This window comes from Canis aureus, chromosome 33, assembly GCF_053574225.1.
Source record: "Canis aureus isolate CA01 chromosome 33, VMU_Caureus_v.1.0, whole genome shotgun sequence".
Lineage (NCBI taxonomy): Eukaryota > Metazoa > Chordata > Mammalia > Carnivora > Canidae > Canis > Canis aureus.
In genome coordinates, this window is record NC_135643.1 from 11,999,997 (window position 1) to 12,014,899 (window position 14,903).

At 39.0% G+C, this 14,903-nt stretch overlaps 1 protein-coding gene across 3 annotated transcripts in view; it reads left to right on the forward strand.

Moving 5' to 3' along the window:
* Positions 1 to 14,903, forward strand: part of HERC6 (HECT and RLD domain containing E3 ubiquitin protein ligase family member 6) — a 55,496-nt gene that overhangs the window by 22,867 nt on the left and 17,726 nt on the right. For 2 of the 3 annotated variants that reach the window (XM_077882828.1, XM_077882826.1), the window contains exons 10-13: positions 253 to 312; positions 2,056 to 2,149; positions 6,187 to 6,376; positions 10,615 to 10,769. In XM_077882828.1, the coding sequence (XP_077738954.1) occupies positions 253 to 312; positions 2,056 to 2,149; positions 6,187 to 6,376; positions 10,615 to 10,769 (499 nt within the window). The remainder of the gene's footprint in view (positions 1 to 252; positions 313 to 2,055; positions 2,150 to 6,186; positions 6,377 to 10,614; positions 10,770 to 14,903) is intronic. The other variant, XM_077882827.1, reaches the window with a different exon arrangement.

Here is a 14,903-nt window from a genome sequence, read left to right on the forward strand (position 1 = left end):
ATCTTAGGGGGGTAAAGGAAAGGAAGTTTCTAAAGGAATTTTTATACGTTAAAGTAGACTTACAGGATCCTGGGGGTCAGGATAAGATTGCCTTTTGCCCTTGACAAACTATTAACATCGAGGCAGTTGAGTCCCCAGAGGAATGTCCCTCTGCCTGTTTCAAGAACTTGTCAATGTGCGGCCCTGCCCGGGTCCTCAGCTAGCCCTGTTCCCCATCATTATGACTTAACACATATGTTGTTACTTTTACAGTGAAATTGCAATGATATTTTCATCTCCTGCTTGTCTGACTGCAAGTTTTTTAAAGAAAAGGTAATTTTTACATGAAATTTACCTTCTTTTAAAACACTAGGGATTGGGGCACCTGGGTGGCTCAGTCGGTTAAGCAGGGTGACTCTGCAATCCCCAGTTGTTCCATTGGTTCTTAACCCAGCTACACTCTTCGTCACTCGTCAAAGGGACTGGAGGAGCTGTTGAGTCCAACAGCCTCTCCTCAGAACCAGAGAAATACAGGGAAGCTGACTGCTGTGGCTTCCCACTGGCAGCCCATGAGGCAGTGTCTTTCTAGAGTCCCCAAAAGCATCCCTGTTCATCCCCAGCATTTCCCAGTCAAAGGTGAGAGAAGAGAAATAAGACACTGCTTCCCTCTGCCTTCTTCCTCTCCCATTTACTTTCTTCTTCTTGCCATCCTTCCAGGTGAAACTGAGGGACAGGGGCTCTGCCATACAATGTTTCCTCTTTCTTCCCTACCCTAGTCTCAGGCTAATCCTTATTGCATATATAACACTTTCCATGCTAAGAATATTATTTTTGTAAAGTGGAAAAGTGTCCTCCCAAGAGTAATGAACCTCAAGGTTTGGTCTTAAGATGCCAAAGACTGCAAAGGACAATATATTTTAAGGAGAGATTTACAATACTTTGTTGGAGCACTTGCATAACTATTTTAGCCCGGGTAAATATTTACTATTGATGAGTTAATTCAGTAAGCATACAATATTTCTTGATAGAACATTTATAAAGACAAGTCACTTGACAGATGCAGCCTCTTCAGATATCACCAAAACAACCCAGGAAAGCACAACACTTAGACAAAGCTTTGATAGTGTTACTGAGGGGAAGGACAAGTTGGAATTTATCAAGAATTTGCAGGTTGGTTTAGGGCAAGTCTTTTGACTTGGGAGGGGAAGGCTGGGGGCTTGATTAGGATCTGGAAAGGATTCAATTATCCAGGACAGTTGGAAACAGCAAGGCAATGACTTTGAGGCAAGCAATTCAAAGAATCTTAGGGCATAAACTATCTGTGAACGCCTTCCATTGAGGAGTTAATGAGTCTTTTCAGGAAGTCCCTATAATGGGGATCCCTGGATGGCTCAGCAGTTTGGCTCCTGCCTTCCGCCCAGGGTGTGATCCTGGAGACCTGGGATCTGGGATCTGGGGTTGAGTCCCACGTCAGGCTGCATGGACCCTGCTTCTCCCTCTGCCTGTGTCTCTGCATCCCTCTCTCTCTCTCTCTGTGTCTCATGAATAAATAAAATCTTAAAAAAGAAAAAATCAATCTTTAAAAAAAAAAACAAAAGGAAGTCCCTATAATGAACAATCAAACCATTTGCCTGGGCTAGGGTCTCTTGGAATAGTGAAGCCACACTAATGAAACAGTGGAATCCTAAAGTAATGTAGATGTAGATGGTAAGGTGTGGGGGCAGGTGGGGGAGTAGTTTCAGTTCTCAGATACGGCACACAAAATTTTGCTATTATTGCAGCCCACAACTTGTAGCTACTTTATTTATTTATTTATTTATTTATTTATTTATTTATTTAGTAGCTACTTTAGAGATAATAAGCTGTTACCTACTCTCTTTTAGGAGGATATAAGCTTTAAAAAAATTTTTTTTGTGCCAAGTAAATTGATTATTTCGAAAGGGGCAAGCTTTAAGAAAAAAGTTTATATCAGCTAACTAATAAAACAATAAACATGTATGGAGTATAGAAATATTCTTTTCCATCTGTTTATGTGTTGTTTTGTTTTGTTCTTTTTTACATCTCTTGTATCCAAAGAGAATCTGCAGAAACGACTTCCATTGATGTGGACTTAAAAAAGGCAAGAGATACCTTCAAGAAGTTAACAGAAACACAATGGATTTCTTTTGTGGTAATGGCCAATTTTTACTTGACAAGTAGAGCAATAGAATTTCTTTACAGGATCCAATATGACTGCAGTTTAATTTTGTTGGAAGTTGTGTCAGAGGGACTGTGTGTGATAGTGGAGAAGGCTAGTGTTTATGATGAGGTCATTATATTCTAGACACTGTATTAGATGCTGGAACTTTTAAAATCACGTGTAAATGTACATTAAATATAGAGTTTTTCTTTTCAGTATGAAAAAACAATATTTGAGAGGTAAATAACCATTCGCATATATATGAAAATAGCACTAGTTCTGTTTTGTTTTTTAATAATCAATTTATTTTTTATTGGTGTTCAATTTGCCAACATACAGAATAACACCCAGTGCTCATCCCGTCAAGTGCCCCCCTCAATGCCCGTCACCCATTCACCACCACCGCCCGCCCTCCTCCCCTTCCACCACCCCTAGTTCATTTCCCAGAGTTAAGAGTCTTTATGTTCTCTCTTTCTGATATTTCCCACACATTTTTCCTCCTTTCCTCTTTATTCCCTTTCACTATTATTTATATTCCCCAAATGAATGAGACCATATAATGTTTGTCCTTCTCCGATTGACTGATTTCACTCAGCATAATACCCTCCAGTTCCCTCCACGTTGAAGCAAATGGTGGGTATTTGTCGTTTCTAATGGCTGAGGAATATTCCATTGTATACATAGACCACATCTTCTTTATCCATTCATCTGTCGATGGACACCGAGGCTCCTTCCACAGTTTGGCTATTGTGGACATTGCTGCTAGAAACATCGGGGTGCAGGTGTCCCGGCGTTTCATTGCATCTGTATCTTTGGGGTAAATCCCCAACAGTGCAATTGCTGGGTCGTAGGGCAGGTCTATTTTTAACTCTTTGAGGAACCTCCACACAGTTTTCCAGAGTGGCTGCACCAGTTCACATTCCCACCAACAGTGCAGGAGGGTTCCCCCTTCTCCACATCCTCTCCAACATTTGTGGTTTCCTGCCTTGTTTTGGAAGCAAGATAAACTTCACCTGGACTGGGGGAATGGAAAGGCGGTTCTCTCTTTTGAGATCCATGTCAAATCTAGTTGAGATGAATCTTCTTCCTCTTTGGGTTACATTTTCTTTAAGATTGTATTTATTTATTCATGAGAGACAAAGAGAGAGGCAGAGACTTAGAGGGAGAAGCAGGCTCCCCGCAGGGAGCCTGATGCAGGACTCCATCTCAGGACCCTGGGTTCATGACCCGAGCCAAAGGCCGACTCTCAACTACTGAGCCACCAGGTGTCCCTGGGTCACATTTTCCTTACTTTTTTTTTTTTTTAAAGACTTTATTTATTTATTCATGAGAGACACACACAGAGAGAGAGGCAGAGACACAGGCAGAGGGAGAAGCAGGCTCCATGCAGGGAGCCTGATGTGGGACTCGATCCCTGGACTCCAGGATGACGTCCTGGGCTGAAGGTGGCGCTAAACCGCTGAGCCACCCAGGGATCCCCTCTTTACCTTTTTTATTGGGATCCTCATTTATTCAGTTTCTCTTTTAAGGTCTATTCCAGATTAGTATTTTGCAATTCTGGGCCGTGTGGGAAAACTTTCCCTCTACCAACTCAGGCTGATGTGTTGGGGGCCGGCAAACTTCAATAGGCTGGTTAACAAGAGAAAAGAACACAAGTTTTATTCCTGTGCTTGCGGGGAGCATTCAGATGAAGAGGCTCCGCGAAGAGCTAGAAGAGCTAGGGTCGAGGGCTTCTTCTTTTTTTTCATTAAGATTTTATTTATTCATGAGAGACACAGAGAGAGGCAGAGACAGAGGGAGAAGCAGCCTCTCACAGGGAGCCTGATGTGGGACTGGATCCCCAGACCAGGATGACACCCTGAGCCAAAGGCAGACGCCCAACCACTGAGCCCCAGGCATCCTGGGTCGAGGGCTTCTATACCAATTAATAGGGAAAAGGGAATGGAAGAGAAGAGGTTTCCAAGAGAAAATAAATAGACTTTTTAGGGAGACACATAGGCTGTACGGAGGCCAAATGGAAGGTATGATGGCTTGTGCTAATGTTTGTTTACACGATTTCTCATCCAAGGGCAAGTGGCTGATCTTTTCCTGGCAGTGAAATTTGCCCTCCAGGGGGATTTATGGCTGCCTCACTCTTGGAAGGCCCTGCCTTTAGTCAGATAAGGGAAGATCTGAAGGCTTCTTTCTGTGTCAGCTGTATCACACATGCCTTTGGTTTAAAGTCATTTTTTTTTTTTTTTTTAAGATTTTATTTGCCAGAGAGAGAACATGAGCAGGGGGAGGGCATGAGGGGCAGAAGGACCAGGAGAAGCAGACTCTCTGCTGAGCAGGGAGCCTGACACAGGGGCTCAATCCCAGGACCCTGAGATCAAGACCTGAGCCAAAGGTAGATCCTTAATTGACTAAGCCACCCAGGTGCCCCTAAAGTCATCTTTATACCATTTGAGGTCCTTACATTTTGAAGGGAAAAGGGGAGTGTTCTTTAACATGTAGTAGATATGAAATGTTTAGTTTCAAGATGAAAAAGAATAGTAGATGTTGATGTAGGAAAAGATGTTAGGGTTTGAAGCCAATGGCCAAGAAAGAATTTTTGAGCTGTCTTTGGTGCAAAAAAGGTGGTTTTATTAAAGCACAGGGACAGAACCCATGGGCAGAAAGAGCGGCACTGGGGTTCTAAGGAGTGGCCCATCATATACTTTCAAGTTGGGAGGGAGTTAGGGAGAGCGTTAAGTCTCTAAGGAATTTGGAAGCAAGGTTTTCACGTCCTTTAGGAAGCTAGCTATTGGTAGGAAAAGGTCATTTATTAGCATCTAATAGAGTCTTAGTCATGAGACCCTCCAGATGTGTATCAGTGGGTCATATGCTTGGGGAAGACTGCCAACACGTATCTGCCAACATGTATCTTGGGGGGTTTAGAGATAAAGGAAATTTCTAAAGCAATTTTTATATATTAAAAGTAGATTTACAGGATCCTGAGGGTTGGCCTAAGATTGTCTTTTGCCCTTAGCAAAGTATTAACATCGAGGCAATTGAGTCCCTAGAGGAAGGTCACTCTGCCTGTTTTAAAGATTTATCAATGGGGATCCCTGGGTGGAGCAGCAGTTTGGTGCCTGCCTTTGGCCCAGGGCGCAATCCTGGAGACCCAGGATCGAATCCCACGTCAGGCTCCCTGCATGGAGCCTGCTTCTCCCTCTGCCTATGTCTCTGCCTCTCTCTCTCACTGTGTGCCTATCATGAATAAAATAAAAAAAAATAAATAAATAAAGATTTGTCAATGGGCTGTAGGGAGTAAGGAAATTTTTTTTTTTAAAGATTTTATTTATCTGCTTTTTCTCATTTGCCTTCAGCTCAAAATAATCCTCATGCCAGAATGGCATATTCTGCTAAACTTCCCACCTCTGTACAGGTTCACTGAGGAGTGATTTGGGCTCCTTCTGTCTGGAATCCTAAGCACTGGGGCCATGAAATCCTCCAGATCTCTTGTATTTGGTTGGTGGATAAGGAAAGAGTATAGAAGGTTCCATGAGAGGTTTCAGGGGTCATGCCTGGAAGTGATATATATCACCTTCACCCATATACTGTTAGCCAGAATTCAGTCATATGGCCCCACGTAACTGCAGGGTAGGCTGGAAATGCCATCTTGAAATTGAAACAGGATTGGTGAGGTGAACATATGGCATTATCTCTGCCATGTTAGGTTTTAAGTCAGATAGATCTGGGTACGGATCCTTCATCTGTCAGTATCTAATTGAGTGACCTCCATGATTCACACAGTATGTACGTGCACATATGATTTCACTTTATTTCCTTCATGCACCCCAATATAAAATAGGGAGGATGGCTCTCACATAATACTTTAGGGGCATTTGGGATGCAAGGAGTGATGGAGTTTGAACAATAGGTTTGAGGAAAACTAATGATTATTCCATTGGAAAACTGTGGAACAAAACCCCTAGGCCCATAGCTTGGTTTTCACTATAGTCTGTATCTAATATATGCTGGGCCTTCCCTGATCCTTTCAACTGCAGATAACTACATGTCTCAAGGATAATCTACTCAGAGCTCTTCCATGTCGTTCTTTACACCGAGAAGCATTATTAGTTTTCCTTCTGCTCCCAGAATGTCCAGTGATGCATGATCCTAGGAACTGGATGGATCTGGTGGTTCCATTTGCAGAAGCTGTTTGTAAAATGAGAGACCAATCTTCAAAGATCCTGAGTAAGTTTGATTACTTTTATCACTTTATCTGTACTCTCAATAAAGAATCACTAAAGTAAAAGCTGGAGCAAATTTTGGATAGAGGATTTAAAAATACACATATGTTTGGATATGTGGTATGTGAATGTTTGAAAAGATTAACATAATATTATTATAATCATTATTACACAAAGCATGTGTAACTCTTAGACTTGGACATGGCTTTGATATCAGGGTTTAATGACCATAGAGAATCCAGTCAAGATAAATAAACTTAAATAAAACTTCTTGTTCCTGTTTTAAAACTTGAAGTATTTTCACCTTCAGGGAAGCAAAATTTGCCACTCCAAAATGTGTCTCTTTAGCATGTGGATTTTTCTAGACTATTTTTAAGAAACAGAAGGCTCAGGAAGAAACTCTGACTTTCCCTCTAACTGCCTAAAAGAATTAAGATATAAGACTTGCTCCAAGAAGGGAGCTATCACCAAGGGTACCTATAATATAATATGAACTAGGTACGGTAGACAGGGAGGAGATTAGCAAAGTCTGTTAAAATTTCTCTATGTATCCATTGTTTCTGAATGGCCCAGCAAACATTTGTTTACCAAACATTTACTCTTTTTCATCTTCCTGTGAAGTGTCTTCCTTCTTTTTGAAGACTCAGACTCCTACCCTCCTCTCCTTAACTCTGCATGGCATATAAGCCTCAATTGCCAGACTGCCTGTGGGCCTCATACACTTACAGAGCCCTCACACATACAAAATTAAATTTGATTTTCTGTAATCTGTCTCATATCAATTCAATTCTTAGACCAGCTAAAAGAAACTTGAAGGATAGCGGAAAATTTTCCTCCCCAACAAATCAGTGATGAAAAGCAAATGTTAAATTTTGTGTTCTTACTTATTTTATTCAATATTATGGGATGTCCTTTTACAATTTTAAGCTAATGTTCAAGCTCCAAAGCTTAAAAAGGTACAAAGGGTATATACAGTGAAATATAAGCCACTCAGTCCCTCTCCCAGAAAGCAGTTATAGAAAATAGTTTTTTGTGTGTAAACTTTGAAAGATATGTATTAAAAAAATAGAGAAATATATTTTCTTTTTTTAATGGTAGCACACCATTCACATTTTTTGATACCTTGTTTTTTCCCACTCAGTGGTATATCATAAAGATATGTTTGTTCTATTATAGGAACTGCCTGGTTCTATTTAATGGCTTATTAGTATTCTATCGGGAGGATATACTATAAGTAGCTGTCTCTAAATTTTTGCTACTATAATAGTGTTAACAGGCATTTCTTTATATGTGTATAAATTTACACAGACAAGGAAAATTCCAGAAAGCACAATTACTGGATCAAATTATATGTGCATTTAAAATTTTGAGAAATTTTGGCAAATGACACAACTTTAAGTGGTTACCATTCACGTGGTAGTCTAAGTAAATTGCATGCAGTGCAAAATGATAGCCCTGACAGAGGATGTACCAGTTTACACTTCATCAACAAATATGACAACATCAGCCCACACATTTTTCTACAGTATTATCAAACTTTGGTATTTGCCATTAAGAAAAGAATCTCTTCTTTTTTTTTAATTTTTATTTATTTATGATAGTCACACAGAGAGAGAGAGAGAGAGAGGCAGAGACACAGGCAGAGGGAGAGGCAGGCTCCATGCACCGGGAGCCCGATGTGGGATTTGATCCTGGGTCTCCAGGATCGCGCCCTGGGCCAAAGGCAGGCGCCAAACCGCTGCGCCACCCAGGGATCCCAAGAAAAGAATCTCTTAATATCAATTTTAATTTTCTCATTATGAATAAGATTGTGCTGGTTTTTCTGTATCTCAATTCCATTGTATATCATATTCTGAGAACTATCAGTTTTTTCTTATAAACCCATTTTCCCATGTGTGGTTAGTGTTTTTCTTTTTTATTTAGGAGCTTTTAAACGATGAAGCCAATTAATTCTTTATCAATAATATGAGTTACAAATCTGGGGTACCTGGGTGGCTCAGTTAGTAAGTGTCTGCCTTTGGTTCGGGTCATGGTCTCAGGATCCTGGGATCAAGCCCTGTGTCAGGTTCAGTGCACAGCAGGGAATCTGTTTTTCCTTCTGCCCCTCCCTTTGCTCATTCTCTCTGTCTCAAATAAAGAAAATCTTTTAAAAATGAGTTATAAATCCTTTTTCTCTGTTTTTTTTCCTTACTTTGTGGTATTTTTTTTTTTTAAGATTTTATTTATTTATTCATGAGAGACACACAGAGAGAGAGAGAGAGAGGCAGAGACACAGGCAGAGGGAGAAGCAGGCTCCATGCAGGGAGCCCGATGTGGGACTCGATCTCGGGTCTCCAGGATCATGCCCTGGGCTGAAGGCAGGTGCTCAACCACTGAGCCATCTGGGGATCCCACTTTGTGGTATTTTTGAATGCACAATTACCTTAAAACATTTTTATGAAGGGGTACAAAGGTGGCTCAGTCAGTTGAATGTCTGACTCTTGGTTTTGGTTTGGGTCATGATCTCAGGGTTCTGAGATCAAGCTCTGTGCCAGGCTTCATGCTCAGCAGGGAGTCTGATTGGGATTCTTTCCCTCTTCCTTTGCCTGTCTCCCTGCTGGCATGCACTCTCTCTCTCTCTCAAATAAATAAATAAATCTTTAAAAAAAACCAAAACCAACAAAAACGTTTGTTTCTTTATAACATTTTTATGAAGTCTAGTATATGAACATTTTCTTTTATGGTTTCTATGTTTAGATCGTACTCCAAAAAGTCTACTCTGAAATTAAAAAAATAAAAATTCCCATACTACTATTAGAATTATTTTTTAGTTTTACTTATTTAGGTAATCTATACCTGATATGGGGCTTGAACTCACAACCCCAAAATCAAGAGTCACATGCTCTTCCAATTGAGCCAGCCAGGTATCCCCCTTTTCTTTTTAAAGAAGGCTCAATGCCCATCATGGGGCTTGAACTCATGACCCTGAGATCAAGAGTAACATGCTCTACTGAGGTAGCCAGGAAGCCTGTTCGTACTAGAATTTTTATTTCATTTTTATGTTCAAATCTTTGATCCATGAGGTGCCTGGGTGGCTCAGTTTGTTAAGTGTCTGCCTTTGGCTCAGGTCATGATTCTGGGGTCCTGAGATCAAGCCCCGCTTTGGTGCCTCCTGCTCCATGGGGAGCCTGCTTCTCCCTCTCCCTCTGCCTGACGCTACCCCTGCTTGTGCTCTCTCTCTCTCTCTCTGTGTCAAGTAAATAAATCTTTAAAAAAAAGATCCTTTAATCCATATGGAGCTTATCTTGATTACAATTTTTCTGAATCAATTTTCAGTTGTCCCTACACATTTATTCAATGATGTCTCATTCCCATCAATACGCAGTGCCACCTTTATCATATACTCAAGTATCATGTGTATTTATTTGAGTCCTTTTATGGAATCTCTAAGATATATATCTGTCTTTCCTGCATCTGGGTCATAGTATTTTAATTATATTAGCTATTTTAAAATTTGATAGGTTTGTTTTCTGAGAATTAAGATACAAAAATCCAAGTTGGAGATAAGTAATATTATATTGTTAATGAGTTAATTAAAAAATATATCCATATATACCAACAGTTCATAATGTCTGAAAACATAGGTAATATTGCATTTTTTCAGATCAAAAATGTCCTTGGTGACATTATATGTGTGTACGTGTGTGTATATATTCTTATGTGTGCTTTCAGATTTTTAGATACTCTCTAGAATTTTCAGTTCAAAAATCATGAAATCTAGTAGTCAAATATTAATATAAGCTATTAGCAAATTTCTAAGAATCCTAAATTTGAATATTTATTTATTTTTAAAGATTTTATTTATTTATTCATGAGAGACACAGAGAGAGAGAGAGAGAGAGCAAGAGAGGCAGAGACACAGGCAGAGGGAAAAGCAGGCTCCATGCAGGGAGCCTGACGTGGGACTCGATCCCAGTTCTTCAGGATCAGGCCCTGGGCTGAAGGCAGCAAGCACTAAACCGCTGAACCACCTGGACTGCCCTAAATTTGTACTTTTAATTCCAATGATACTTAATCAGGGAAAAACACTTTTTTTTCACATCTGTGAGTAATAAATGTCTAGGATGATATCCTAAGATATTTTATGAGTTTTGCCATCAGAAATGGAAACTATTATCTATTTCATACATTAAAGAACCCAGTAGAAACTAGGGGATTTTTTTGGAGGATGCATGTTTATCCTAGTGATTTTATACCCCTCAGAACAGTGTTGGGCATCTTTGCAAGAATCTTCTCTCAACACACTGGTCCAGATGCTTAAAACTGCCATCATCTCTCAGTTCTATCACTGGACTCAAACCAATCAGAGTCACTGCAATCTTAAAGCTCTTCTAGGAATGATGAAAGAAGTGCATAAGGTAAAGTGAAGAGATATATATACCATTTTACTCAATTAAATCCCTTAGGTCTTTGCAAAATGGAGTCTTCTTTTGTTTTGTTTCAAAAATAGAAAATGTTTTATTCAGTCCTTTGCAATTCAAAATTTTGCTTGTTTTGCTTATTGGCTAGACTCTAGTCATACATTACATGTTTTATATATTACATATTTTACACTATTATATAGTTTATATAGTCTATATTACATATTATATATATTAGATGCTCAAATACTCAAAAATGAGAATGATTCAGCACTTTCAGTAGAGTATTAACATAATTTAGAAGTAATTTAAAGGTAGTAATTTAGAAGTAACTTAAAGTTAGGCTACTAATAAACCTAATGATTATGGGAGATAGGGAGGAGCCAGAATACTTTAAATAAAAGAGCAGAATTAAATTGGTATTGTTCAATTAAAAATAATTAGCTAATATAAGATGATTTTATAAATATAAATTGCTATATGACAATAAAAAAAAATTCATCACAAAATATCAATCCCAACAAGAGAAAATATTATGTATAAAAGTTAGTGTTTTTCAGAAGGACTAATGCACCAATATTTCTAAAGTAGTATATTTCTTTTTACCTAGCTTTATTGAGACATAACTGACATATAACATTGTGAGAGTTCAAGGTGTACAACATATTGCTTTGATATACTTATTTAAAATATTTATTCATTTTATAACTGGAAGTTTGTAGCCTTTGATCAAAATCTTCCCATTTCCTCCACCCCCTGACAACTGCCATTCCACTTTCTGTTTCCACTTTCTGAGTTCAGCTCATAAATACCTATATTTCTTTCTCTGACTTATTTCACTTAAAATAATGTCCTCCAGATCCCCCCATGTTGTCACAAATGGCAGGATTTCCTTCTTTCTTATGGCTGAATAATATTTAATGTATATATACATCTTCTTCATCCACTCATCCATCCAGGATAAATGAATGAAGTTGTTTTACTGTCTTGGATTTTGTAAAAAATGCCACATTAAACATGGGGGTGCAGATATCCTGTTGAGACAATGATTTTATTTCCTTTGAAATGAATATATTTATTCAGATGAATATTTTTTTAATATACCCAGAAGTGGGATTGCTGGATCATATGGTAGTTCTATTTTTAATGTTTTGAGGAATATCCACACTGTTTTCCATAGTGGCTGCACTAATTAATATCCCTGCCTGCAGTGTAAAGGGTTCCCTTTTCTTTACAACCTTGCCAACACGTACCTCTTGTCTTTCTGATGACAGTGATTTTAATAAGTACGAGGGGATATCTCATTGTGTAGCTTTGGGTTGCATTTCCTTGATGATCAGGGATGTTAAGCATCTTTTCATGTACCTGTTGGCTATCTATATGTCTTCTGTGGAAAAACATCTATTCAGTTCCTCTGCCCATTTTTAAATCAGATGCTTTGTTTTGTTTTGTTTTGTTTGCTCAGTGGCATGTGTTCTTTATATATTTTAGATATTAATTCCTTATCTAATATATGATTTGCAAATATTTTCTCCCATTTCATTGGTTGCATTTTCATTTTATTATTTCTTTTGCCTGCAGAAACTTTGTAGTTTAGTTTAGTTTTTAGTAGTCCCACTTACTTACTTTTGTTGCTTCTGCTTTGGTTGTCATATCGAAAAAAGTCATTGCCAAGACCAATGTCAAGGAGGTTTTCCCCTGTTTTCTTTTAATTTTACAGTTTTAGGTCTTATGTATAAGTTTCTTTTTTTAAGATTTATTTATTTATTTATTCAGATTGAGAGAGAGGCAGAGACACAAGCAGAGGGAGAAGCAGGCTCCATGCAGGGAGCCCGACGTGGGACTCAATCCTGGGTCTCCAGGATCACACCCCGGGCTGCAGGCGGCGCTAAACCACTGCGCCACCAGGGCTGCCCTTATGTATAAGTTTTTAATCCATTTCAGGTTAAATTTTCTGAGTGGTATATGATATGGTTCCAATTTCATTCTTAAGCAAACGGTCATCCAGTTGTCCCAACATTTTGCGAAGAGACTGTCCTTTCCCCATTAAGTATTCTTGGGTTCTTTGTCAAATGTTAGTTGATAGGGTAAAGGTTTATTTTTGGTCTCTTGATTCTGTTCCATTGGTCTATGTGTCTATTTTTATTCTAGTACCATACCATTTTGATTACTATAGTTTTATAGTATTGTTGTAAATCTGGAATTGTGAGCCCTCCAGCTTTGTTCTTCTTTCTCAGGATTGCTTTGGTTATTCAGAGTCTAGTCGTTCCATACAAATTTTAGGATTGCTTTTCCTGTATCTGTGAAAAATGCCTTTGGAATTTGGAGAGGGCTTGCATTTAGGCTATAGATAGGTGCGGTGCTATGGACATTTTTAATAATACTAGTTCTGATCTATGAACACAGGGTATCTTTCCATTTATTTGTATTTTCTTCAATTTCTTTCACCAAAGTCTTACAGTTTTTTTTTTTTTAAGATTTTATTTATTTATTCATGAAAGACAGAGAAAGAGAGGCAGAGACACAGGCAGACGGAGAAGCAGGCTCCATGCCGGAGGCCTGATGTGGGACTCGATCCCCAGTCTCCAGGATCACGGCCTGAGCCAAAGGCAGGCGCCAAACTGCTGAGCCACCCAGGGATCCCCAATTCTTACAGTTTTCAAGGTGCCTGAGTGGCTCAGCTGGTTGAGTGTCCAACTCTTAATTTTGGCTCAGGTCATGATGTCAGGATCTTGAGATCAAGCCCTACATCAGGCTCCATACTCAGCAGGGAGTCTGCTTGAGATTCTCTCTGTCCCTCTTCTCATCTCCACACTCATGTTCTCTCAATAAATAAATAAATAAATAAATAAACAAACAAACAAACCTTTTAAAAAAAGTTTTATTGTTTTCTGTGTTCAGGTCTTTCACATCCTTGGTTAAATTTTTTCTAAGCATTTCATCTGATGCTATTGTGAATGGCCAGTTGAAGACAAAGAATCATGAGAAGTCAGACATTTTTTTAAAGTAATGTATAAAAGAAAAATCTTTGGCAGAAAAAAATTGGAAATTTTAAAAGTGAGAAATTTTATGAGAGCTGAAGGGTTTTTTTTCTAAGATTTTATTTATTTATTCATGAGAGACACAGAGGGAGAGGAAGAGACATAGGCAGAGGGAGAACCAGGCTCCCTGTGGGAGCCCGATATGGGACTCGATCCCAGGCTCCCGGGATCACGACCCGAGCCAAAGGCAGGCACTCAACCACTGAGCCACTCAGATGCCCCTGAAGATGTTTTGTAATGTACTTCTTTCATTAAGAAAAAGCATACATCAAAACTTGTAGGTTTATCCCATTTTTCATTCCTTATAATGGTTCTTTGCCTTTTTTTTTTAAAGATTTTTTTAAAAATTTTTTATTAGAGACAGAGAGAGAGAGAGAGAGAGAGAGAGAGAGAGAGAGGGAGAGAGAAAGAGACAGGCAGAGGGAGAAGCAGGCCCCATGCAGGGAGCCTGACATGGGACTGGATCCCGGGTCTTCAGGATCACACCCTGGGTTGAAGACGGCGCTAAACTGCTAAACCACCGGGGCTGCCCTCTTTGCCTTTTTTTTTTTTTTAAAGAACCAACCTTTGTGTTTGTTGATCTTCTCTCCCCTGTACATGTTCTTTATTTCCTTAATTTATATTCTTAGTTTCTTTATTTCCTGCCTTGTATCTTTTGGATTAATTTGATGTGATAAAGGCTTATTTAGGTTGTTGATTTTCTGTAATTGCTTCCTCTGGGAAGCCTTGAACCCCTGAAGTCCTTCCCCAATCAGAAAATACCTTTCATGCCTGATTACTTGTTTTTACCTATTAGACTCTGGGTCATGGGTTGGTAATCTATACCCATGGTCAGCCTTGTGTTTTTGTTAAAGTTTTACTGGAACACATCCACTCTCACTTGTTTACCTATTGTCTAACGCTGTTTTATGTTTCAAAATGGCAGGGTTGAATAGTTGCACCAGAGATTGTATTATCTGAAGCACAAATATTTACTGTTTGGATTTTTTTTTAATTTTTATTTATTTATGATAGTCACAGAGAGAGAGAGAGAGAGAGGCAGAGACACAGGCAGAGGGAGAAGCAGGCTTCATGCACCGGGAGCCCGACG